The 26,512-nt window shown below is 36.0% G+C and overlaps 2 protein-coding genes across 3 annotated transcripts; both read left to right on the forward strand.

The window, feature by feature from the left end:
* The first annotated feature begins 1,813 nt into the window (after window positions 1-1,813).
* LOC6647339 (zinc metalloproteinase nas-13) lies at window positions 1,814-2,539 on the forward strand. Its single transcript, XM_002070456.2, has one exon. It carries the CDS (start codon window positions 1,814-1,816, stop codon window positions 2,537-2,539), a length of 726 nt encoding a protein of 241 aa, XP_002070492.2.
* Window positions 2,540-5,072: 2,533 nt separating this feature from the next.
* On the forward strand, window positions 5,073-26,512 carry LOC6647338. Of its 2 annotated transcripts, none has more exons than XM_023178570.2 (7): window positions 5,073-5,104; window positions 10,694-11,650; window positions 16,715-17,253; window positions 20,501-20,723; window positions 21,451-21,578; window positions 22,470-22,638; window positions 25,816-26,512. In XM_023178570.2, the coding sequence occupies exons 2-7, from the start codon at window positions 11,242-11,244 to the stop codon at window positions 26,211-26,213; spliced, it is 1,866 nt and encodes a 621-aa protein (XP_023034338.1). In that variant the 5' UTR covers window positions 5,073-5,104; window positions 10,694-11,241; the 3' UTR covers window positions 26,214-26,512. The 2 variants fall into 2 exon arrangements, with proteins under 2 accessions (XP_023034338.1, XP_002070491.2); XM_002070455.4 differs by having other exon boundaries at window positions 25,838-26,209.

Raw genomic sequence — 26,512 nt, forward strand, 5'->3', positions numbered from 1 at the left:
GAAAGTACTATACGTGTGTAAATGCCATACATAAATAAATAAATGAATCTAATTTGTTAGCCAAAAGGAATGTCGCGATGAATGACATGGATGCATATTTGGACTACTTAACTAGGCTAAAGGTACTTTGCATTCTTGCACTGTAAAAGACAATGCAACCCCAAGACATAAATGAAAATGTGGGTGCCCATACGATACAGTGGTGGCCATATAATATATACATATATAAATGTTAGTCCAATCCGTTTTCTTGGACCTTTCAGGATCTGACCATGTCTGTCGATGCGAATTAAGAAGGTCTAATAATCCAATAAAAAGGCATCCTGAAAGTTTTAGAAATGGCTAAGGTTTAAGAATATTTCTTTTTTTTTTTTGCGTCTTTTTTCTGACTAACCCTACCAATTATGAAGGAACATTCTTGCCTTTCCTGCGAAAATATGGCATTTTCCTATGGAAAATATTGAAAATTAATGTTCGTTTTTTAGCTTTACGATCTACAAATCTTGCCATAGGACGAAATGTTTACAGTGAAATTTAAATAGATAATTTTTCTTAATTCTCCGTATCTTAAACTTGTAATTCTTTCCTGGTCCCAAATTGAAAAACGAGTCGAAAAGTCGAAGAGAAATCACAAATTTTTTGATATCTCCGCTCTCTGTAGCAATAAGGGGATGTTTTTAACGCAAATGATAGTTTTTGATAGTAAGCATTGTTTAAGGGACTCGTGAGATAGATATAATTTTTTATCAAACAAAAAAGTCCTTATATCTCAGCTTCAACCAGAACTACAACCTGGGCAAAGTATATCCTAATCGTCCTTAAAATGTCTAAGTTACAATGACTTTTGTGTTTTTTTTTTTACTTTTTGAACTCAAACCCTTTAAAAAAATCGAGAAATGCTTTTGGGAAGGATATTGAAAATCCCGTCGGAATCGGTTACTGTCCTGCGAAAATATGGCCTCGAGTAAAATTATCCTTTCTTCGTTTTTTAGCTTTAAAATCCATAAATCTTGACACAGGTCAAAAAGTGTTGGTACTTTTGGATGTCCTTGCCAAATTTTATAGACTGGCATTAAATAATTTTGAGTCATTTAAAGTTTTTGAACTTATTTGTGAACTTTTTTGAAAAAGAGGGGCATTCCACCTAATGAAGATGTCAATCTACGCGGGCGAACAAGGACTTGAATCTGACCAAAGAATATCACAATCCGTCAAGTTATAAGTACTTTTCTAGATTTTGGACTCGTAATTTAACAAGAATTTTGATGTAACATACTTTTAGGGCGGCCTGCATGCCGCATGTCCTTTAAATAATTAGGTAAATTTGATCAATTGATAGGAAAAGAAACGCAAGTTTTTAAAATCGGCTGAGATAAAGATTTGCATAGTTGAGAATTATTTTTGGGCTAACTTCTTATAATTTTCTAAAGCAAATATTAACCTTTTTGGTTCACTAATAAAAGCATTGCCTTACCTGAATGACTTTTCTGGCCGGCACTGTGGTAGAGTCATTATTATCATGCCTGGGAATAGAAATATATAAACATTGTATCGTATGTTAAGTTATGCAAATTATATTGCAAACCTTTAGTCAAGCCAGTTAAGTCAGCTTCAACTTGGTCGTAATAGCAAATGGATATGATTTGGTTAAATTTTTGTAAATGGGAGCAGGCATATTGAGGAAGATAATTAAATAAAATTGTATAAATTAATGTGTGTAAGTAATTTCGTGCAATTAAGTATAAAAGAACCAAGTGCAATTTACGTATTTGGCAAAAGCAAAATGTATTTGAAAGTGTGTTTACCACTTCTAATGGTCGTTGGTCTCTGGGACACTTGTGTTCTGTCCCAGGGCATAGAGGACTATGAGAATTACTACAACGAAATACACGTGGATGATGAGCAGGCAGAGGTAAAGACCCGTAATGCTTTGCAATCGCCACTACAACGTTGGCCAGGACAAAGGATCTACTATCGAATAGCCAACAATTTCAGTGAAATTGAAGCCTCAAATGTTCGTTATGCTGTGTCCAGTTTCAATGATCAAACCTGCCTGCAGTTTGAGGAAATGACTGGCAATCCTCCGGCCGGTCGTCGCTATGTCTACTTCAAAAAGTCCAAAAATATGTGCGGCACTCGTGTTGGATATCAGCCATTACAATTTGGTTCCCATGATGTTCAGCTGACCGAACGTTGTCTCTCCATGCCGGGTGTCATTCAGCACGAAACGCTGCATGTGCTGGGTCTCTTTCACGAACAAAGTCGTCCGGATCGCAATGAATATGTGGAAATCGATTATGATAATATTCCACGTAAATATTGGTCACAATTCATGGCAATGGAACAGACCACCACATTCAATGTCCCCTATGACTATCAAAGCGTAATGCATTATTCGAAGAATGCCTTTGCCAAGGATCCAACTAAACCAACCATACGCGCTTTGATCGAAGGAAAGCCCGTGGAGAGAGATATGGGGCAAACGCGTGGACCATCGGAAGGCGATTTGGCTAAAATTCGTATTATGTATAATTGTTAAAGAAAAATTATGTTTTGGTGTTGGTGGGCAAAATATGACGAGAAATAAATACAAAAATGTAGTCATATCTTATTCAGCTTTTCCTTTGGAAAGAAAATTAAAAATATTAAAGAGAAATTACAACTAAAAACGCAAGAGAAAGAAAACTTCATCAATGCTAATAATTCCAGAGACGGAGCTTGGAACTTTAAACGATTTAAACAAAGTAAATTGAAAACTCTGCATAGGAAAATGTAACATTTTTAACTTCCTTAGTTAACCAAAGAAATAATGATACAGATTTTAGGTACTTATAAACATTTTTGTTTGCTATTTCGAGTTGGAACATTCTTAATACTCAACTAATTACAAATGATAAGTAAAAAAATAGTTTTTAAGAATAATTTCAATAGAATGACAGAAATTTTCATTACACTAACAACGATAGAATAAACGAATAACTAAAATCAGTTTAGAAATGCATAGGGGATTAAATAATTTAATGAAATTTCTGTGCAAATTTCGATTAGAGTTCAAAGCTCTTGAACAGATCTCTGCCGTATCCTTGAATGCGTTTGATTTGGCATAAGTGTGCGATGTGTAAGTGTCAGTTAACTCTGAGGACAGGCTGAGCCAGAGAATGGCCCTCAGCATGCCTGCTGAACTGGGCAGGCAGCCAAACGACACACAGACTCATCCACCCAATCTACCCACCAACCCCGACCTCTGAACCTACATATCTACCAACTAAACTCTATGCCAATAGCAATTCCAATCCCAAGAACAAGACCAAGTCCACTTAATGTGCACTAAGTGCTTAAGCAAAGCGGAGTGTCTGGAGCTGCCTATTTGGCTGTCTCTCTCTCTGTCTATTTATGTAAGTGAGGACTGAAAACTGCAGCCATTGGGAGAAGTGAGTCCAATTAACGCAAAGAAACAGTGTACAATGGAAAGGCAATCGTAAATCTTTCGTCAGTTGTTCAGCCGCCACAAAGATGCATCTAATGTAACTGGCGGTGGCTTGTGGTGTTTAGCCCGTGGTGCTGGCCATTAGCACGAGCCAGAGCAAACATTTTATTCTGTTTTTTATTTCGAGGCTCTTGTGAATATGTCAACAAATAACATAACTTAAGAGAGAACAAAACCGGGTGAAGAGAATGTGTGATAGTTAAGAGAGCGGTAAAGTTTTTCGAACATATCGAAACTTTCAACTGGAAGTGAGCTAAACGAGCTTGTTATTAGAGCCAATGTAACTTTGCCCCACTGTGCAACCCACCAGAAAAGCTCTCTCTCTCTTGCTCTATCTCTTTCTTGCCAACATTTGAAAGAGCTTTGGCTTCGCCTTGGTTTGGCTTGGCCCTAACAGCGAATCGGTTGCCAAACGATTTCAGTGTATTTAGTGCAGTCGTTTCGTTCGGTCGTTCTAGCGGTAACTGAAACGCCTCGCCCACGCACAGGCAAAGGCTCAGGTTCAGGCTCACTTAACATATCACACAGTGGGGCATTGAGAAAGCATAAAAGGATAAAGGGACAACCTCAATAGATTTCCACCCACTGTGAGAGAGTGACAGTGGGCCAAACTTTTAGGTGCGGCAAATTGCCAAATTTAAAATTCAAAAAATACTAAAAAACAAAAGTTCAATTCAATGTGCACTAACAAAAAGTTATTAATAATAAAACCAAAAACCAGCAAAGTTGGGGAATAAAGTAAAATAATTAAAGCCAAAGAAAAGAAAGCAAATTAAATATGCAAAGTGTGTAAAAGTGAAAAATAGTGCCAACAACTTGCAAAACAACAGCTAAAAAAAAAACAAAACAAATTAATACATTTTGATTAAGAACTTTTCGACACACAATTTGTTAATTAATAATTTCCATTAAGAGTTCACCTGTTCGTTTTGGGTACTTTCTTCTTTTTTTTACCTTCAATTCAAGGGCATTGTAAAAGTTTGAACAACATTTTTTTTTTCAACTTTCTTCTTTTCTGTTTTTTTTTGTTGTTGTTTGGCTTGAAGGCCGCCAACATTGCCCGTCAACTGGTCCTAACTTTTTTGCCTAATTTTTGGCAACTTTTCATCAGGAAAATTACAACAAAATAACCCAAAAAAAAAAAAACATTTCAGACACATAAATTAAGGCCACCACCAAACACCAAAAAAAAAACGAATAAAAATAAACCCATAACAATTTGCATTTCTAATAAAAAAGAGTGGCACGAGAAAAAGGGAACATTAAACACAGAAATCACACGGCAGAGTTCCCACACGTGTGTGTGTTTGTGTGTGTGTGTGTGTGTGGGTGGGTGGGGGTTGCTGTGTGTGTGGCTACCCTTCTACGCCCATACACAAAAGGGTTTAAGGAAATCGGTTTTTTTTTTTATTTTTTGCTTTGATTCCGTTTTCTTTTGTTATTTTTTTTACATTTTTTAAACAACCCTTTCGATGATCTATAAAAATTCCTTTTAACCAGTAGAAACTAAGACTTAAAAAAAAAATCGGAAGCCGCAAATCAATTAAATGATTATACATATACATAACAAGGACAAAAAAAAAAAACCCGAAGAGAAAACTGCTAACAAAAATAAAGGTAAAATCTGATTTCATTTAGTAGGCTAATTAATTATTTAATTATTATTTTTTATTGTCGATAATCGTTTAATATACAAAACGTCATTGGGGACATGTGTGGAAGTATTTGGAAGGGTAAGGTGGGCGTGTCCGTTTTTAATTGTTTGTTGTGGCATTGCAGTTTTTTGTATCCTTCTAAGGTCAACTGGGGATTTCCATTTCATTATGACAAATACACACCGTCTATGTGTGTGTGTGTAAACAGGTGGGTGTCCGATCAATACTTTCATTATGAAAGGATTATCTGTCTATCCACTTGAAATTATCTATGAAATTATGCTAATGAAAAAAGGTAAACGGCGCCCTGTCTACGAAAGGACATGATTAACTTCCTAGAACGGCTATAGAGACAAGATAATTAATTCATCGTCTCGATATACATACATATAGATGGATATTCAGGTAAACTAATTTTAGTTCATTGGGGTAAGGGTAAAAGTTTTCAGTTGAGAATAAACCAAACTCAATATCAATATATCAGGCTAAATATTACGTTTCTTTGGAATTGGACTTGAATTAGCCAATAGAACGGACTCCAAAATTAGACTACTATAAATTTAACTGTCAAAGAAGCTACGCACGAGTAATTCATTAACTAAGTATGAAGTAAATATTTACGAAGAACAACTTCCTACTAAATCATAGTAAGTATGTTTATGTTTCGATAGAGTTAATAATATTATTACTGCGTAGTCAGATTGTTAATTATAGCTTAACTAAAAGGTTTTATGAGATGTTTGATTCCTTTTGATTGCATACTTACTGTTAAAGTATTATTTAGATTTATATTTTTGAGTTATTTGTTGTTTATTAACCCTATTCATACTATGAATTTCTAATGTACAAATACACTTTTTGGATGTATAATAATCTGTTCAGAATCCAATGAACTGTGCTGCGCATCCGCGTTATAAATGTTGGAGGTAAAATATAAGTATTATATCATTCATTAAGAACCAGTCAATTATATTTAAAACACTGGGCGACCTTTACATTCAAGTAACTATCTAACTAACTAATAGTTCGAAAAGTCTGTTATCGTTTCGAAAAAAGGTATAATTATTTCGAATATATTGCAGTTCTCTTCTTGTTTCCCAACAGTTGCTTTGCATAGTTTTCAAACTCCATTCCAAGAGAAATGTTAAACGCTTTCGCTTTGCCCACTTTACCAACTTACAGGATTATAGAGACTCATAATTGTTTAAGTACATTTTATTTATTTGATTGATCAGCATCAGTAGGGGCTATAATCGCCGTCGTAATGTTACATGCCAAGTGACCCGTTTAATTTTAATCGTGTAATTGGTTGGCCTAGCAACCTGTCCATGTACTTACTGGAAAAAAAGTTAATCTGTCCAGCGTGGCCAGATTAGTGTCTCGGTGGAAGGACGAATTTCTGAGAAACCAGTCATAAGGCGCATGACAGACTTCAGCAACCGTTGAAAGAATTGTCTATTTCATGGTGCTGTTGTAGCATTCAAGTAAAGATTTATATTACAAACTTGTAACTGATTTTGATTCTAATCCAAATAAATTAAATAAATTTAAACATCATTTTGAACACTAAATATTAAAGCGGTTCGTAGCAAGCAGTTTCAGAATCAAAATCTGATATATTTGATATTTAAATAAGAATGCGACATAATCATTTGAAATGAATATTATTTAATTTGTTTGATAAGCCAGGCCGATAAAACTTAGACCTATATAGTAAAGTAGAATTTGCAATGAAGTGTATAATTAGAGCTTAGTCTAAATTCGCATTGCGCAATTCAAAGTGGAAAATAAATTAATTGTAAAAGGCCTCAAATAGTGTTTGCAGGTTTTTGACGGACACAATAATGTTTATAATACATAACATAACATACGATATGTCCCAAACCATGGCCAATTTGAATGTTTGAACGTATTTTCTTAGTCATATGTAAATTCTAACTAAATAAGCTTTACTATGTTAGTCATAAGTGACGTGTTTCCGTTTTTAAATGTCTAATGTTATCAAGAAAACCTTCAATTAACGTTGTAGCCCTTAGATTTCATAAATTTGCCAAAATAATATAGGCCACGGATTCGGACGTATTACGTCGGAAGAATATCTTCCTCACACAATAGAGTGTAAGGTAGGTTAACCAAAGGTTTCTACTAAAAGTAGTCAATTAGCTAAACTAAAAAATCTCTCGAAATTCAAAAATACAATTCAATAAAGTTGAGATGCAGTTTCCTAAACTTCTTGATAGTGTGGTAGGTTTATATAGAACATTTCCCATGATAATAAAACAATTTGCAAGGGTATTCACACGTTGGTATAACCATAAAATGAACTCAATACGTAATTCAGTATTTTTTTCACTTTTAGTAGGATTATCCACATGTCTTTGTTGAACTGAATATTAGGTCACTGGGGAAGTGTAAATTGGGGTTAAAGCAAGCAACCCGAATACATTATTCAGTTATACTTTCGCTGTTTTTCTCTGCAATTATATTTTCATAACAAAGGCTTTACATTGACTTTAGATAACAACAATGAATGAAAGCACCAAAATAAAAAAATATTTATATTTAAATGGTTTCCCATTCAATTGTAGTTTAGCTTTAGTTCGGCTTAATCGAACATTTCTTTTGGAGTGTCCGTTTTTTGTTTTTTATTTTGTTAGTTCACTTAATCATGGTTATTGTTTTTATGCACATTGTAAATTAATGGCATACAATTTTGAATAAAAATCATTTGTAAATATATTTGAACAAATAAATGGGAAATGCAAAGAATACAAATTGCAATTCATTTGTCGGGAACATACAAAATTGAAACATAATTAAAGTAAATTTATGGAGTTTGAGGTTTTTAATCAAACATAATTACCTGGACATTATAGATTACATTAATTAACGGGGGTTTGACCTGAGGCGATATGTGAAAAGAGAGGGAGAGGGACAAATTGCATATAAAGTCACTTTGTTGCACATGACAGCTGTCAGTTTAATATGTCAACCCAATGACCCAATGCGCTTGAATAAACATCCCAGGCAATGGGGTTGAGGCACGTGGATATAACTCGAACCGTTTTTAATGGAAATTATAATGAGGCGGCTGACTTTAATTATGCATGTCGGAAGGAACGTTGGGGCTGTGGGGATGGCATAAGGATGAGTTGGATGGCTAATGGGCTGCTTGTACAATTTAATGTCCCATCATCGTGACGTTAACCCACTGTTGCCTGCAGACCTTGGCACTAATTAAAACTAACACCTTGAAGCATGCCTCTACAAACAATTTCAACATCTCTTGCCATTGTTCTGCAGCTACAAAAAACAAAAAAAAAATGTGCAAAAACCCAAAAACCAAGCAACGTACAGAATAGAGGCAAAAATAGTTTGTGGCACATTTCACTGGAATTTGCCACGCATCGACACTTGTCTGAGGGGCCAGAGCCATGCCGGCTGCTGCATATTATGTCAAGCTCTGGCATTGCACTTGATGACTTGTCCTGTCTCCTTACCCCCGACTGTGTGTGTCCTGTGTCCTCCTTGACTTCGACATCGACATCTCGTCGTAGCTTTTTTTTCAACTTTCTTCTTGTTGTTTTTTTTTCTCTTTTTTTCGTTTTTTTAAAGGCATCTGAAAATGAAACAACAAAAAGTTTTCGCAAAGCGTTTCTCGTTTTTCCTAAAGTGCGATAGCTGCTGCTCCGACAGTTTTAAATGAAACTTTTGCTGTAACTTATACTCTGACGAGTTGCTGTGCGAGTTTGTTTTCAGTTTCCCCTCTACTCTTGCCTTTCACGGTGTCCCTCTCTTCTCTCTCTCGCTCTCTCTCTATCTCTCTATGTCTATCTATCACTATACTTTTCTCTTTTGTCTCTAGTGCCATTATTTCTCTAGCTGTCACAGGGACATTGTGTCACCGAAAATTGCTTTGCCCATTGTTTTGGCGCTGCATTTTTTTAAACATTTGTTTTTTGTTTGTTTTGCTGTGAAAATGAATAATAAAAGTTTTCTAAATAGACATAATACGATCACCTTGGGAAATGATGCTGGATAAAGTTTTTTCTCTTCTGTTAACAGTCAAATAACACATTTAATAAATTCCAATAAGGTCTCAGGAGGCAGCTTAGAAAAAAGTTGGTTATTATGACCAAATCATGATTTGATTAACTGCATTGCATACCTACTTAAAATATATACTGAATTTATTTCAACTAACAAGATCAGAACTTATACGAATCTAAAATACGGTTTTCATATGTGCTTAAAGTTTTTATGTACAAGTTTTGAATATATTTTAATGTATTTGGTCTTTAGTTTAGAAATAGTTAATTAATTTTTTTATTGTTTCACATTTTTGGACGCGTCATACTTTCAATTAGACATTATCTGTGTCTTTTCATGTATCTAATGCAAAAAATATATAGAAAAACTTCAAATAAACTTACTCACACCTCAACTTTGGTGGCCTTTAACTTAGTGAATCATTGAAAGAATTGAAAAATGTACCCTTTTCAAAATATTCGTTTACAAACATCATTTGAATCTGAAAAAGAAATTTTTAAATTAATTTTTAATAATATTTATAGCCACTATAATTTGCAAAAATCCGAAAAAATATTACTGTTCCAAATTTCTAACTCGAGTTCGAAAAGTCTAGCAAAATGAGCACTTTTTGTTGTAGCTAAAAATATACCTATATCTCAGAAAAAGACACATAACATCGGAGTACAAGCTCGTAATCAACAGAATTATAGACTTAGTTAATAAAGATTTGAGCCACAGATTAAAAAAATTGGTTAAAAGTCTTTTATGACACGATATTCTTGAAATATCGAAACAGATACTCAAATATTGCAAATTTCACTTATTGAAATAGTCAAATTTGTTACTTAAATATAATTATAAATACCACTTCTTAACAAAGCGATACCACAAAGGATCGTTTTCATTTGAATCAATCAATTTTAACTTCGATTAATTAAGAGATAGATGAAATAATTGATTCTGACAATCTGGCCGCAAAGTTTTGCTAATTCAATTTCCCAAAACTTATTCAACAACTTAAGCTTGGCATCTAAAGAGGAATTTAAATCAGGAATTTAATAATTTGATGAACAATGTGGGCCCCTTAAAAATAAAATTGTAATTCCTTTATGTATGTTGTTTTTGTGGTTCGGTTTGTCATAAAATCACATTACGATATAGGCTAAACACGCCAGCCTCTTGGTGTTTCTCTACCAAAAAAAGGAAAGACTAAAAGAAAAAACACATTCATAAAGCAAACAGCTGAAAAATCAGATGTAAAGCAATCCACAGACGCATAGCCACGCGCTGCCAGATAACAAAAAAAAAACAACAATAATGTTCCCATTCTTTGGTCTAACCTGGAGGATAAGAGCAAGGACACAGCACGTGCCGGCATACGCACACAAATTTCCATTTATTTTGACTTTGACGTTTGAATTTTTAATGAAATTCCAAACATTCTTAACGCCCCAAACTGTTTTCTCTTTTTCTCCTTACTAACTCTGCTCATCTTTCTTTCTTTGTATCTCTTTTGCAGCTGTTGGTCTAACAAACTGGTGGAAATGGCATGGCCAACAAGGGTCCCGCTAATGAAGATAAACTGATATCCCATGGAAAACCAAGAAAAAGAAAAAAAAAAAAGATATTGCCATTCGAAATTAAATAGAATATAAATCGCTAGAAAATGGCAGCGATTTGTCAGCATCAGCCAAGCAGAACAAATGCAAAGTAGTTTCAACTAGCAAAGAAAGTCACCAAATGTAATAAAAGAAAAAATCAAAAAGAACAACTTCCGCATAGAATTACATTGTCTCTCTCTCTCTTTATATACATAACGTGTTTATATATATAAAGAGATATAAATAAAGAGGCTAAATTTGGGCAATTTCACGCATCGCGGCAAAATGGCAGGCGCTAAACAGAACGCCCACCGAGGCCACGCCCCACAGTTCTACTGTTTTTCAAATAGAAAGAATTAAATCAGAAAAAGGCAGAAGCATCGAGAGTTAAATAGAGTGGGCAAGAAAAAGTGTAAGGAAAGGAAAAAAAAACGGCAGCATAAACTAAGCCTAAAAGTGAAATATTATGGCAACTTTTCAAATGGAAATGCGCCAGCAGCAACAACAACAGCAGCAGCAGCAGCAACCAACGAATTTAAAGCAACGACTAATAGCTACGAGACGACACCAGAACCCTAGGCAACACCAGCAGCAACAACAAAAGCAACAACAACAACGACTACACTTGGAGTCCCCACCAAAAGCAACAGAATCGACAGCAGATGCAATCCGCTTAACGGATTGCCCTAGACTCTGGCCCAGCACCACCAGCAGCTCATCGAGAGCAACAGCAACAGCTACAACTAGCACTTCATCCACTTCACACACCAACAACAGTCGCTACAAGAGATTCTTCTCGTGCAGCTGTCGACGAAGAGCACTGATAATGCTTAGCATGCTGGTGGTTATCGTCGCTGTGATATCTGGCAATGGTGGTAAGTTCCAAGAATTTATTTCAAATTCCATGATTAAATAGTTTAAGCAAGTTTAAGTTTGTCTAAGATGACCTAAAGACGCAGACAGTATAAACACAGAAAGAAAAGCCAAGTCATTCAATATATAAAACAAAAATCATTTAAGGTAGGGCATCAACAAGTCGTCTCACCTCTTAAATTTTGATGCTTGTATCTAACATAGGTCTTTTTTTTTTTTGGTACATCATTGCGAAGGCAGAACTTTAATCAAATTTTGTGCTCCAGTTTTTTTTTTTTTTTTTTTTTTTTGGGGTTTTTGGGCAAATTACAATTGTGTTGCCAAATTGATTTGACCAATTTCATTTATTGATTTCGATTTTCGATATCATTCATTTGGTTGTCATGCCCAAATGAGTCAGCAGAAAAAATCATTCAGTAGAAAGCAGCATCGACATCGACCTCAGGCATCGGCAATTTTTGTCCTCGTCTTTGGGGCTTCCTCTTTTATTATTATTATTTTTATTTTTTTTTTTCGCTTACATCATTTCTTTTGGCCGCTCTTTTGGGCTGCGTTTTTAGGTTAGGTAATTAATTTTGCTGTGCCTGAAAAGTCTTGGGAAATCAATGTTGTTTGGCCTAAAAGTAGGAGAGTGGGACACGAGCACAGGAGGACGGCGTTCTGCCAACTCCCAGGCGATGCGAATTCCTCATGCTCTGATTGAGTGGGTGGGCGAATCTGTTAGGAGGGTGTTTTGTTTACTTATATGTTTGTTTTTGGCATGGTTAGACTAGTATTTAACTTTCATTTTATTTTATTTTTTTTTGTTCCTTGGGTTAGCTTTTACGCTGTTGCTGATGGCTTTCGTATGCCACTGGCGGCATTGGCTTAATGAGGAAAAGTCTATTGCCATTGGGCAGCACCTGAGCGAACTCATTAGGCTTTAATAGACTGGCCAGGGTTAGGGGAACGCATATAGATAAGAAACACGCTATAATTAATCGAGTAGACAAATGAGTTCACGGTTAATTTTATTCAATTCTAGAGTTATCGCTTTTAGCAATATTCTGCGATATTATCAGCATTGGAATGTTAAAGGTCAAATATTTTTATTAGACTACCTCACCATAATGATCGCTTCTATTGAACGCCTTACGTATCTGATTCTAATTAAGTGTTCGATTTGAAATAAACACACTCATTTAAACGATCTTTTAACATTTGTTAAACTTTTCTTTGTTTATTGTAGAGAGCTGCATGAATGATAGAAAAATCAATTCGAGTTAACAACATTTAAAACCAAATAAATGAGTTGAATGACTTTGAAAATCGACTTCAACTAAATGAGTGTGCGACGTAAAAATCAGTCGCACAACATTCAAACGAAACAAAACGAATTGAATGAGTTAGAAAGTGAGTCAATGAGTTGCTATGATTCGAATGCATTCGAATTCCAATTCTGATTTTAGTATTTAGTATTTATTTGTATTGTATATTTTTTAACTATATGTGATTACTGTAACTAAAAAACTAGAGTGGTTAGTGGCTCAGTGGGGACCTACTCAGACTACAATACTGTTGTTATCGGGTTCAAACCCCCTACAGAGATAGAGAAGAATTTTTTTTCCAAATAGTGAAGTATATTAAAAAGTAGATCCATTGTGTAAATGATGGATTAAAGAATATAATTTTTTTTTTATAATATATTAGAAAGCCTTATTTATGTTTTCACGGTTCGTGGCAACTAGGAATCTAATTTAGAAAAAATAGATTTTACAAAATTTGTCCCAAATTGTCAAATCCAAAACTGTGTCCTTAAGTTTTTGGTGTATAGCATATTTTAATTTTAATAGCCCCCATTTCGCCATTATTTTCCATACATTTTTGATAAAATAATTAGTCTTTGTTGCTTTTAAACATCCCAATAAAAATGAGTCAATTCGAATAATTCTAATGATTCGAGTGCCTTAGTACAATTCGATGTTTTGACACTCAATTCATTGCCTTTCATTAAACAGAGTTACGTATTTTGCGAGATATGACAAGTACAAACTCACACTCATTAATTTCATTGTGTAGTTGTCACTCATTTATTTGAATTCAATTCGAATGGATTCATTTGACTTTGACTTTGCTTCCATTCATGCAGCCCTCTAGTTTATTGATATTGACATTAAATTTATTTCGTAATCACAAACTTGAAAACAAATTCCAAATTGAAAACCTTTGGCAATTTAAAAAGTTTAGACGACATCTGTGAATTCTCTTAACATGTTCAATAAATATTTTGTTTATGTTCACTTAAATCCATATCTTTTAAATAAAAAATTCATTTGATGTGATTCCAAAACAAAATACTTTTATACAGCTTAACAAATTTTCGTTTGAATTACTTAGATTATTTTTTTAGTACTTTTCTCAGAACAATTTCATTTTTGAAAGTAAAAATACACTTTTAAACAATTTATATCAAAAATTGTGCCATGAAATTTTATTAACAAAATGGCACACACACACAGAGAGAGACAGAATTAGAAAAGAAGCAGCGTTCATATGGCTTTTTGCCATTTAATTTAACATTTGACAAATGAAAACCTTTAAATATTTAAATAAGAAAAGTTTTGTTTGTTGGGTGGGTGGGTGTAGCGGTTTCTAATTTTTTAAGTGAATTTAAAAATTTAAAAGTTCGCCACAGACAGATACACACGAACAGCATACACAGAGTTACGTGCAAGGAGAAGACAACGTGGAAAAAGTTTTGACATTTCAAATGTTCATGACAACAACAACAACAGCAAATGGAGCAGGAGGAGCAACAACAATGAACACGGGGCCAATGTTAATAATAACTGCGCGGGCGTAAAACCAACCACAAGACGACGACGTCGTCGACTGCAAAGGAGCTGCGGCAGAGCAACAGGAACATGCCCTGCGGTCTACTTGTGTTCAAACTGCTGACGTTGACGTCGACTCAACGTAACATAGCAGCCATCCCGGACATGAACACGAATACGAACACACGGATCCGGACATGGACATGGACACGGGCACGGAGACAGCGACAGCGACTGCGACCTCGGCATATGACTTTGTGATTTCTGCAGGGCGCTTTTAAGCCAAAATACGAAAAGATGGCGGTGGGAAAGTTAGGTTGCCCCACACCCACACACACACACAAAAATGAGAGCAGGGTCGAGGGGTGAAATAAGCGAAAAAATTTTTTTCTTTTTTTGGTTCAGCTCTAATTTATGTTTGCCAGCGAACAGTTGACGTTGCGGTCTTTGTCCCAGGCAGTCAATTTATTTTAATTTCTAGCTTGAGGCATTTTATTTATTATCATGTTTTGCCAGACAAAACAGAAGGGGGGGGGGGCTTGAGAAAATGCAGAAGCTATTTGGAAGGCGGGTAAAACGGGTAAGCGAAGTTATTAGCAACATTGTTGTTTGGGTTTTGCCAATTGAACTGAGCGCATATACGCAACTAGCGGGTTCAGCTAAAAGCAGACGACAGCAACAGCAACGCAAACTGACTTTAGCTTTGGCTGTCTGTCAATAACACAAAACCACAATAGCAACAACAACAACAGTGACAGAAGCAGCAGCAGCAGCAGCTAAAATGGCAAGGATCTACCGACTTATCTGTCAGTAACATGGCCAACGGGCTAAAGCTGAAGCTAAGCTAATAGTTTGGTGTGCCCACAACGGCGGGTGTAGGAAGGACATATAACATGTGCTTGAGTCCCTGTGAGCTTGTGTCTATGTGTGTGTGTCTGTTAGAGATGTTAAATTCTACGATTCTGACATCACTGTGAACACACAGTGGCGAATTATCAAGGATAATGGGATATCCTCATGTTAATTGAGATATTTTCGCAGCTTAGGGGATTTCATTAGTATTTCAGATTAGTCCTGAGTGATTAGTGTCAGCAAAAATTAAGACTCTAATAGATCTAACATCCCCCTTTTGGTCTATCGGAATCACAATTAGAACCATATTAAAATGAGCGCAATATATAGGTACAGCTACAGTCTTTCATTGTTTAGATGGATTTTAACCATTAGGTATAAATAATTTATTGGAATTCTTTAGACGTAGGTATGAATAGGTAGCGCAATATAATGATTCTGAAGAAATAATAGCAACACATAATTCGCACGACAAATATTATTTATTCTTTGAAACATTGATATGTTGGAGCATCTCTATGCTGTATTTTTTCTCGTCTTTATGTGTGTCTGTGGCTCTGTCTCTGGGCTAACAATAACCACAGCGGCAGCAACAACAACCACAACAACAAAAACGTCATGCCCAACATGTTTAATCTAATAAAGTCGCTAGCCTGGCTTTGGCTCTATAAAATGGTTGCCGGCTAAAACTTATCCTCCTCATGCTCATCCTTGACTGAGTGTCATAAAAAGACGCTAGCTGCGACGTAATAAGCGTATCAAGTGCCCCAGAGATATATATACATAAATATATATATATATATGTGTATGTATCAAGAGATATATATAAACTGGACATATGTGTGTGTGAGTCTCAGTCTCGGGCCAGACACTGCGGCGTCCTAGCAGTTAAGTGATGGATAAATGGTTGGATAAAAATTGCTCGTAACTACAAACAACACGGGAGAAAAAGGGGTGGGAGTTGTTGCTCCGATGAGGATGAAACTTGTGTATAACATGAAAATTTGATAAACGAAAAACATAAAAACAAAAGTCAGAAAACAGTAACTAACCAACCAACTAACCAACAAAAAAAAAGAAGAAAGTTCAATGTGCCTCAGCATAACGAAGGATAACTCAAAGTGAGTGAACAGGGGAGGCAGAGGAGATGGCAAAAGTTGTTTGCCCTAAAGGTTATGTGTGTATGTGTGTGTGTTTAATTTGCTAATTACCTAAATGGCTGGTAAAAGGTATGTTCTGAATGTTAAAAGCTAGCAATTTACGAAAAATAAAGTTTTAGTAAAAAGTATAGCATAGTTTTTTGGGTAACTTTGAAAAAAATAAAGATAAATTTATAACAAAAAATCGAAATTTATATAAAATTGTAACCATCTGCTTTCTGTCTCTCTCTTTTGCTTGCAGTGCTTGCCGCTCAGCGGGACTCCTACAAATCGAAGGATATGACGAGCAGTAATAATGCCATACCAAATGCAAGCGATGTTGCTTCATCAGCAACTGCTACGTCTACTGCTGCTGCTGCTGCTGGTGCTCCCAATGGCGTTGGGTCCGGAAGCGGAAGCAGCAATAGCAACAATAGCAACGGAAATAGCAAAAATGCTCAGGCAACATCATCATTACCATCATCTTCTGCAGCAGCAGCAGGATCATCAACCGGAGGTACAGGCTCAATGACAACCGATGCCAGTAGCAGTGGCTCAACCAGCACCATAACTGGCATTGCCAGTGGCAGCTTGCATAAGGCCACTGGCAATAGCAATACAATTGCCTCGCCAGCTGGTGCTGCTGCTGCATCCGGCATCCATAGGAATAGCATTGAGCTAATCGAAGACGCACGCAACGCTGGGCCATACTTTGACAAGGCTTCTTCCAAGAATGTGACCGCCCTTTTAGGCAAGACAGCCTATTTAAATTGTCGAGTCAAGAATTTGGGCAACAAAACGGTGAGTTTATAAATATTTTAATTATCGATTGATCATTTTCGTGGTCAATTTTTCATTTCTGTTGGCCTTACTTTCGGTATGCCCTACCCATCCTTCTATTATCATGTAATTGTTATGTCATTGCCATCAAAATGCGATTTATATTAGACGACCACGATGAGCTTAGCGGGTGACGCTTTTCGTTTTTTCCTTCCTTTGGGTGGTATGTTCTTTAAGGTAATTAGCACATAAACTCCGCCCACATGCTGGGGTTTGGCTAATTGTTCTTGCCTGCCAAAAACAAAATGATTAATTATACCCAAACAGGAAAGAGATTTTACGTTATTCAACTTCAATTCCATCGTGAACGGAAGGAAATGCCGCAAGCATTTTCACTAAACACAAAAAACAACCGACATACACCTGCAATACTTCCGGTCCTGGGGCTACACCCAAAAACAAAAATCGGACCCCGAAAAAAAAAAACAACAAAAAGTGGAAGTATGAGGATTTTAGTTTTCTAACCTGTGCGGCATAGTCATTTGCCTTCCTTTGTTTCCGGCGGCGTCTATGCCATTTTTCCGATAATAATATGTTAGTTGTCCGCATTCCCAAAACTTTTGCTCTCTCCACACACACACACACATACACACACATTTGAAAAACTATGGGAATACCTAAGCTTTTGTAAAAGTTTCCTGGCAGGCTGTGATTACCTTCAGTTGAACCTCCTGCTATGGGGTCAGAGAATTGTTTGAGCTGCGGTTTTTGAAAACTAATTTGCGTGATTATTAAAATTAGAAATGGGTAAAAGGAGGGGTGAGAAAACTGTGGGGAAATTGAAAAGTTGTATATGCGAAAAGGATGTTGGTGGGCCAGGTCAGTTTAGTTCGTTAGATAAACGAGTATGTAGACGCTCGAGGGTTAACAACAGAAAGTTTAAGTTCATTAGTGAAGATATATTAATTTTCCATTATTCTTTTTACAAACTTTCCTTCACTGCTTATAGTTTACACACAATTTATCTCTTAATCTGTAGTTTTTGACTGAACGAACAAACAAACTGTGGTTCTATTCTCATACTTACGAAAATGTAGATTGCTGAAAGATTTCCATTTACTACGGTTGTCAGTTTAAAATCTAATTAGCTTTCAGTTTTGTGGACTACCACAAGGCAGCAACCGCAAGTTCAACATCAACACGCCCACCCCCATGACACCTCCGTCTGATTACCTTAAAGTAATACATCATTGCTGCTGAGATTTAACCAAAACACCTAAGTTAACCCATACAAACACAAACATAATCAAAAGGAAAAAAAAACCTTCTGTTTTATGTGTGTGCTCTGCTCAGCACTCTCCATCCACCCACCCATCCATAATGATATACACAACGAACGGATGTTGATGTTTTCTACATTATTAATGACGTTTTTCATTAGAGTTTTTCATAACCGCACTTTAGCACCTCCACCCCTCAACCCCATCAAGTCAGTTTCTTTTGCTTTCCATAGCAGGCGGTAATGAACTTAGGGAATGAGTTGCGCCAAAAAAATGTATTTGTAAAAGAAAAAACGAAACGCTTTTAAATAATTCAGTTACTACACAACTGCAAAAAAGTACTAAGAAGTTAAGCGAATACTTAACTAATGAATACCCTTTAAAATGGCTTGGGATTTGGCTTCCAATGAACTGAATTTATTAAGTTTAGACTCGATTGGGAATTTTAAAAGTTAATTTTAAAGGTTAAGATATTCCAAATTGTTTTGAAAATAATTTATTTAGTTTAGAAATACTTTTGATTAGATTTCTAACTTATATGTAAGAAAATGCTTCAAATATAATATGGCATTCGAATATACAGAAATTTGATTAAAAATAAAAGTTTTGATGCCTTCGATTAGGATTTATTCTTTAAATTTAAAAACAAAATATCTAGCTGCTAGGATTATAAAAAAATGTATTGGCAACCGTTTGGATTTAGTGGAGTTTAACTTAATATATTTCAAAGTTTATAGAGAACATCAAATTGCTTGACAGTTTTAAAATCGAGTGTTTGCAATTTCTCTATCTCTACTAAAAATACTCTACCATCAATTCAAAAGTGTAGAAAAAAACGTGCTCATGACACAATTTATTATTTTAAGGTCTGCATTCACTCTGCAAATTGAGTTGTAAAAATGTCGGAGATTTCTGGGGCTGTTTATGTGTTTGCGAAACATCAAGCGAGATGTGTATATATATGTATGTATGAATGTATGTAGATAGCTACACCTCCTATATAAAATATATATATATATTTATCGATATACCAAAATTTTACGATACTGTAAACAAGCATAATGCGCATCAAGTTTTGTTTTTGGTTGCTTTTGCTAAAGATGAAGGGCATAAAACGCGAAAAACGAAGTGTAGAAAAAGAAGAAGTTGATAAAAAGCAAATTTTGCGGTTGGTTGGGGACCTGAACTTTGAGTTTTGTGAAAAATGGTAAAGGGAGAAGAAGAGAAAAGGGAAGGAGGTTGAGACTTTGTGTTTTCTATAACCGTTTCAACACTTGGTGTTAATTACACGCAACTTTTGCTTAAGCAGCATCAAACTTTACCCTTATACCTTGCTGCTGCTAACTAACACCTGGAGCATCACCCAGTTCGCTGGCTCCTACTTAAGACCGAGTTTCTTGTCCATTAACTTTGGCGGCATCACAATCGTCGTCGTAGCCGTAGTTGTCGTTGTCGTTGTCGTTAAGCAGCATGTTGCTAAGCTGTTGTCATTGAAATTGAAAATGCTCACAGCTGACGTATGACACGAACACAGCTCCTACTCAAAGCAACCCAGGCACTCCCTTGCGAAGGAACCCTAAATCAGCGTCATTTAAAAATGTTGCGCCTGGCTGCCAAGGCAGGACACCAAAGTTAAACAGCAGGTGGTTTTTACATGGTGGGGGAGGGAGGAAGCCCACTTCAAGGGGGCCATATGTGTGGTGCTACCTTCAATTTGTCTGTAGTCATGATAAGGGCGGGTTGAGGGGGGGTTTGCCCTTTCCCTTATGTCATATGTGTTCCCAAACAAAAAAAAAAGAAGAAATATATATAAAGTATTTCAAAACAAAATTTACATTTTACACGTGCCACTGACACAAAACGAAAGCGAATTGTGCTTTCGCCAAGTCTGTATATTGACTTTTTAAACTGTTTACCTAATAAATTCAACTTTACAAATGAAATCTTTAGCATAAACTTTTTTCTCCATCTCCATTTCTCCTTCGAAGATGTTGCTGCAAGTTTCTTGGGTGCGACATCGAGATATACACTTGCTGACAGTTGGTCGTTATACCTATACATCGGATCAACGTTTTCGCGCCATACACCAACCGCAAACAGAAGACTGGATGCTGCAAATCAAATATCCTCAACATCGTGACTCGGGCGTTTACGAGTGCCAAGTATCGACAACGCCACACATGAGTCATTACATTCATCTGAATGTTGTTGGTAAGTAAAGAAAGCATCAATTAGTTGTATTTGAAATGCAATAGGTTTGCATTGTCTCTACTTCAAGAATTCATGGAATTTCATCATTGTGAAAACCCGTCAAAATTAGTACTAATTAACTGTGTATATCATGCTATTAATTTCATGCTAACATATTTCCTAATGAGAACAAATCAATTGTGATTTGAGCATGCTTAAGGGAAATGAAATAATTCGATATGCATTCGCCATTGTGATTATTTCTCTCTCGTTTACCTATGTAATTACATCTCAATGGAATGTCTTGAGTTTCTCTTGAGTTTCTCTTGAGTTTCTCTTGAGTTTCTGGTCAGGTTTCAATCATTTGCATATTCCTTAGTCATCATTTCAACTTGTATCATTAAAGTTAAATGCAATTAAGGTAAACTCATCTTAAATTAAAATGCCATTCGCATTAAATAACACTAAAATGCTGAATATTTTCTCGCATTTCGTGCTTCGCCACCTCGTTTTCACTTGTTCAGCATTTCAATTGGTTTCTTTGAAAATTAACTCAATGCAAATGCGGTGTAGCGGTCGGGAATGGGGGAAAGGTTTAAAAACGTTTCTCTGATTTCTACTGATTGTGAGTAAAATTCATTTGCAAATTTGCCTAAATCTCTACAACAAATCAAATAAAGAAATAACTGTGAGACTGAAAATTAAAACAATAATTAATTAACATTTCCGTCTCTAAATTACTTTGCAGAACCATCGACCGAGATTATCGGTGCACCCGATTTGTATATAGAAAGCGGCTCAACTATAAATCTCACCTGTGTCATACTCAATTCACCAGAGCCTCCGGCCTATATCTTTTGGAATCATAACAATGCTGTAAGTTTGTTTTGTTTTTTTGCAACTTTTGTCAATTTGACAATTACTTTGCCCAATGAGTATCGCTTCCTTAGTAACCAACAAAAAAATCTATATACTTATATATATATGCATGTATATAAATAGAAAAGGAAAAAATAAAGACCCTTTAGTGTTCAATTTAGTAACTTTTAAATTAGCTTTGCTAGGGGAAAAAAGTTTTACCCCAATTTTTTTGCTCATGTTGTTGTTGTTGTATTAGAAAATGCCATTTAACGGGAAAAAAGGTTGGAACAAAAAAAAAAGATGACAGAGAAAGTGAGAGAGAAAAAAGGGTTTGAAAATGGATTTTGGTTTTTCTTTGTTGCTGTCTCAGCCACGTTTTAGTTTTCCACTTTAGGTGTTTTCCACACACTTCATGCTTTTGGATCCTAGCTTATTGTATGGGGAATTTAGACAACAGTTGGTAGGGAAGGAGCTGGAGGAACAGCCATGCAGGCTAGGGTTAAGGCTATTGTTATGCCTTTTCTATAGAGAAGTTGCCATTAGTGCCCGTTTTTACTTCTTTTTTCTCTTCATTTTTTTTTTTTTTTCCTTTTGCCTGGAACGGATTTAATTTTATTGTTTTCCTTTGGCTTTTATGCGCAATCTTTCTTTTCGTGTCCTTTTGCTTTGTTGAATTCTATATTCCTTCTTGGGTTTGCATTTGGGTTGTTCCACCCTATTTTAATTTTCCCCAACTGTGCAACAGTGCGTATGCGTAATCTGTCCCTCAGTTTTATGACTTAGAAAATGAACAAACAGCAGAAAGTAAGCAACGATGAATGAGCAAAGAAATCTAATTTCAAATAACAAATTGTAATTTCCCCATTTTCATTCATTCCCTATCTCTTTGCTCTTTGTTATTCACAGATTATCAACTATGATTCGCCGCGTGGTGGTGTCTCGGTTGTAACCAATAAAGGTGATACAACGACATCATTCCTTTTGATTAAATCAGCGCGTCCATCGGATTCAGGGCATTATCAATGTAATCCATCAAATGCAAAAGCCAAAAGCGTAACGGTACATGTGCTGAATGGTAAGTAAAATGAACGACAACACAACAAACAACCAAACTGACAACATCACGAACAAAGAAAGGACATACAATGAGTGAAGGACAACGTGAAGCAAAAATATGAATACCAAAATAAAAAGATAACTGTAAAAAGTAAAAGCCAAAGTAAAAGCTTTAACAAATGAAGAGAATGTAGCTTAACTCTGAGATGGATAAAAGAATAAGTCGGAGCAACAGAATGAAATCTCAATCAGCGACTCACTAATGAAGTAGACAAAGGAGCTAGGACAGTCTGACCTTAAGTATTCTGATGTTAGAAATATGAATTAAAAAAAAGTCTTACCTTCTTACTGAAATAGTTTAAAAACTTACTTGCTATAAACCATTTTAACCATTCACTATTATTTGAATATATTAACCGTTCTTTGACTACAAAAGAGATTACGTGCAAGCCTCTCCATTCTCAGTAATTTGACCTAAAACCAAGCACAAGTTTGTGACTTTGTTATGTCGCCTACAATCAGTGGTTTAGTCTAAATTAGTCTCTTATTTTGGGTCACTTTTTCTTGCTGTAGCATTCGTTTTTGCGCTTAGTCAGCATATCAATCGAAAATCTAGACGAAAAGGAAGCCATAGAAATAGCCACGTAACCCAAGAAATGCACATAATCAGGTCAAAAAGTTCAATACAAAAAACCAAACGAGTGTTTAAAAGCAAGTATTAGGTGTTGACAATAAGTCTTGCCGTTGTCTGTCGTAAATTGTAGTTTTAAGAGTCTTTACAAACTAAGCGAAAACCTTAACAAAAGAACTTTAAACTAAGACAGAACAAAACTAGTTGGTAAAATACTGCTCAACACTTGAGCAACTTTACGTTAGCCGTAGAATGACAAAACGAAGTACAAATATTGATTTAAAAGTGTCATTCCAAGGGCGATGAAATGTTACTAATTGACAGTTTGCAGAGGAGTGAAGAAAAAGGTGGCTAAGGTAACTGTTTCAATATTCTGGATTTCCTGTCAAAAGATGACACTATGGAGAGAGAAAGAAAATGTGAAGAGAGAGGGAGTGTGAGTGAGCTGGGTTAAGTGAAAATCGCAAAAAAGTGGCACGTGAAAATTAAACAGAATGTCAGAGTGGCAAACTCTGTTCGGAAGGTTGAATATTGTGTGCGCAGCAGTAATCATTATGCTCACTACCACATAAACTCCTCTATCCCACTGCCCTTGCCTCTCCCCTTCTGCTACTCTAATTTACCAAAGAAATGTAGCTACAGGGGCATACTCTGCTCTTTACTTTGCGAACTCTTCTCTTTTATAGAGTATTTTTGCTTTACGAATTATATTTTCTCTAACTTTAATAGGCTCATCCTAATTATATTATTCTACATTCAATTGCATTTCGTTAGGCATATGAATGTTTCCATTTAATCTTTTTCAATTGGATTTATTTCTATTACTACCTAGTCTAGTTAAATGTTTGTAAAAGTGAATTTAGAAGTCGATGTCACTCGCATTTTTCTATGTTTGAGTTTTTTTTTCTCTTGCTTTTGTTTTTAGCCCCAAAACGTTGCGACATTTTCCCGCATGCAGCAGTATCTGGCACGCGTGGCACATGAAAATTATGTTTATGTTGCGCTCCAGCCGCCACATACTCATACAACTTGTCCCCCACATCCAGCCGCATCCTTCCACAATCCTACATACACTTATATCCCACTTCACTCTTTGCTGCATGCCACTTCCTTTGCGACTTTCACTAATGTCAAGTTGTCGTTGCCGTTGTCGTCGTTGTCTTCGTCGTAGTCATCGTCGTCGTCGTCGTCGTCGCAGCAACCGTGTCTGCTAGATAATGTCACAGGGCCTTGCTTTCACCATTTACCACTCGAATGAGAGGAGTGTGGGTAATGGTGGTGTTTCTGCTGGTGCTGGTTCTAGTGTGGGTACTCATCCTTGTCACCATATTGTGCATGCAATGCGCGTTGCTTCCGTTAACTGCTTTGGCACACTTGTTTCTGATTATTATTATGTATTTTTCTTTCGCTTTTCGTCGTTTTTGTTTCTCTGCTACTTTTGCTAGTTATTGTTGTTCGCCGTTACATTTTGTTTGTTATTATTATTACCTACTATTATTTCTATTATGTGTACGCCGCCCGTCAACATTGTTCAGTTTGTTTTGTGTTTTCCCTTTGTGTTGTGCCATCATGTTGCAGTGGCAACTTTTCCACTAACATTTCCCTTGCCTGACCCCCTTATTCCTTGTTTCCCTCATTGTTACCTGGAGTGTTAGTAAGAGCAAAACAACAGAAAGAGTCAGAGAGAGACAGAGAGAGAGAGAGAGAGAAATAGAGGGGAGCGAAAGTGAAGCCAAGGAATTGTTTTGTGCTTTTACTCTTTGTGAGGCTTACCGCATCAATATCGACTGCCAACGACATTTGACGTACCAAAGACTCTTTCAGTTCTAACATTCAGCGGTAAAGTTAAAGTGCTCGTGGGAAAATAATTCATATATGACATTACTGTATGTATATTCCTTTATGGATAATGCAAAGTTGAAAGTTGCTTAGTTGAGTTTTCTGTAAAACTGTAACTAGAATTGAAACTGGAAAACTTCTTGTAGCTCGAGCAAGATTTCTGACTTTAAGTTTACCATCTGTTCTCTCAACTATCTGGTAATAGAGAATTTTGAACACCTGTCTTAGGTTAAACTAGCAGAAGTTACTTTGGTATTGTTGTAAGTCGGCTGCTTTAACTTTAGTTTGCTTTTGTTCTTCGACAGTTTTGTGGCTTTTTAACCTATTGTATGACACTCTTTCTGCTTTCTTTTACACGCCGTTTTGTTTATTTCATTCCTTTTTCTTTTAGTTTCTATTTTGTATTGTTGTCTAACAACTGAAAAGCTGTCAAAGTAGTTTTTTTTTTTGACAAGGGATTACATAGACCAAACGAAATACTCAATGATTTTTTCAAAATAAGAAACATTTCCTTTCTAAATGAAAATTGTTTTTTGTGAGGTGAAGATGATTGGTAACGGTACAAAAGGAGGGTATTTTTTAGTTTATTATTCTACACAAAGAGATACATATACATGCACACACACACACAAAGAAACCCACATGACAAGTTAACAACTTTTAATTTTAGCACAAACCCCAAAATGTCTGAGTATGAGAACAGCAATAAAGATGTAAATTAAACAGGTGTTTCTCATTCCGTTTCCAGGGGAGTTCCCAGCAGCAATGCAGCACGCGGCACCAATGCATCCTCCCAACTCGGCCATTCGATATCTCTTGGTGTACCTGTTTGTGTGCTTCTGCAGTTGGGCATGTGTCGGACGCTTGCCACGCTCTTGGGAGACTTCATCTCCTCCCTCATCCACCACAGGCAAGATAATGCGAATATCAAAACAACCAGGACGAGAGGGCACAACCAACAACGCCGTCAATGTGGAGATGCGACAACAGGGACTGAATGTCTTTTTGGCAAACGACATTTCCTTGTCGAGTGCATTTTAAGACTTTTCTTTTGGCTGCGAACACAACGGCAACTACAATCAAGGAATACGTTTGGTCGAATCTATGAGGCAGACATAAGGTGAGCGTTGAAAAGACAAAGGACTTGAAATTACAACTATGAATTACAATAAACTCTAGAATCTTTAACTCGAAGAAAAACACAACTATACACAGACAGACATAGACAGGATCTACATACATATAAGCATCTGTAACTATATATATATATGATAACTATAATATATTGAAACCTATGGGCTATTTGGAGTTTTCTATAAATCAGCGACGTATACGTAATATTTAGCACAAAACATAAACTAGAAATCAGAAATGAAAACACAAAAACAATGCCAAGTTGTCGCCTTTTTTATGTACGACTTTG

This window comes from Drosophila willistoni, chromosome 3R, assembly GCF_018902025.1.
Source record: "Drosophila willistoni isolate 14030-0811.24 chromosome 3R, UCI_dwil_1.1, whole genome shotgun sequence".
NCBI classification, from domain to species: Eukaryota; Metazoa; Arthropoda; class Insecta; order Diptera; family Drosophilidae; genus Drosophila; species Drosophila willistoni.

Coding starts and splice junctions, on each gene's coding strand:
- LOC6647338 (XM_023178570.2), top strand. CDS start 11,242: ATGGCAACTTTTCAAATGGAAATGCGCCAGCAGCAACAACAACAGCAG. Junction 11,651..16,714: donor TGTGATATCTGGCAATGGTG/GTAAGTTCCAAG, acceptor TTTTGCTTGCAG/TGCTTGCCGCTCAGCGGGAC. Junction 21,579..22,469: donor TTTGGAATCATAACAATGCT/GTAAGTTTGTTT, acceptor TGTTATTCACAG/ATTATCAACTATGATTCGCC.
- LOC6647339 (XM_002070456.2), top strand. CDS start 1,814: ATGGTCGTTGGTCTCTGGGACACTTGTGTTCTGTCCCAGGGCATAGAG.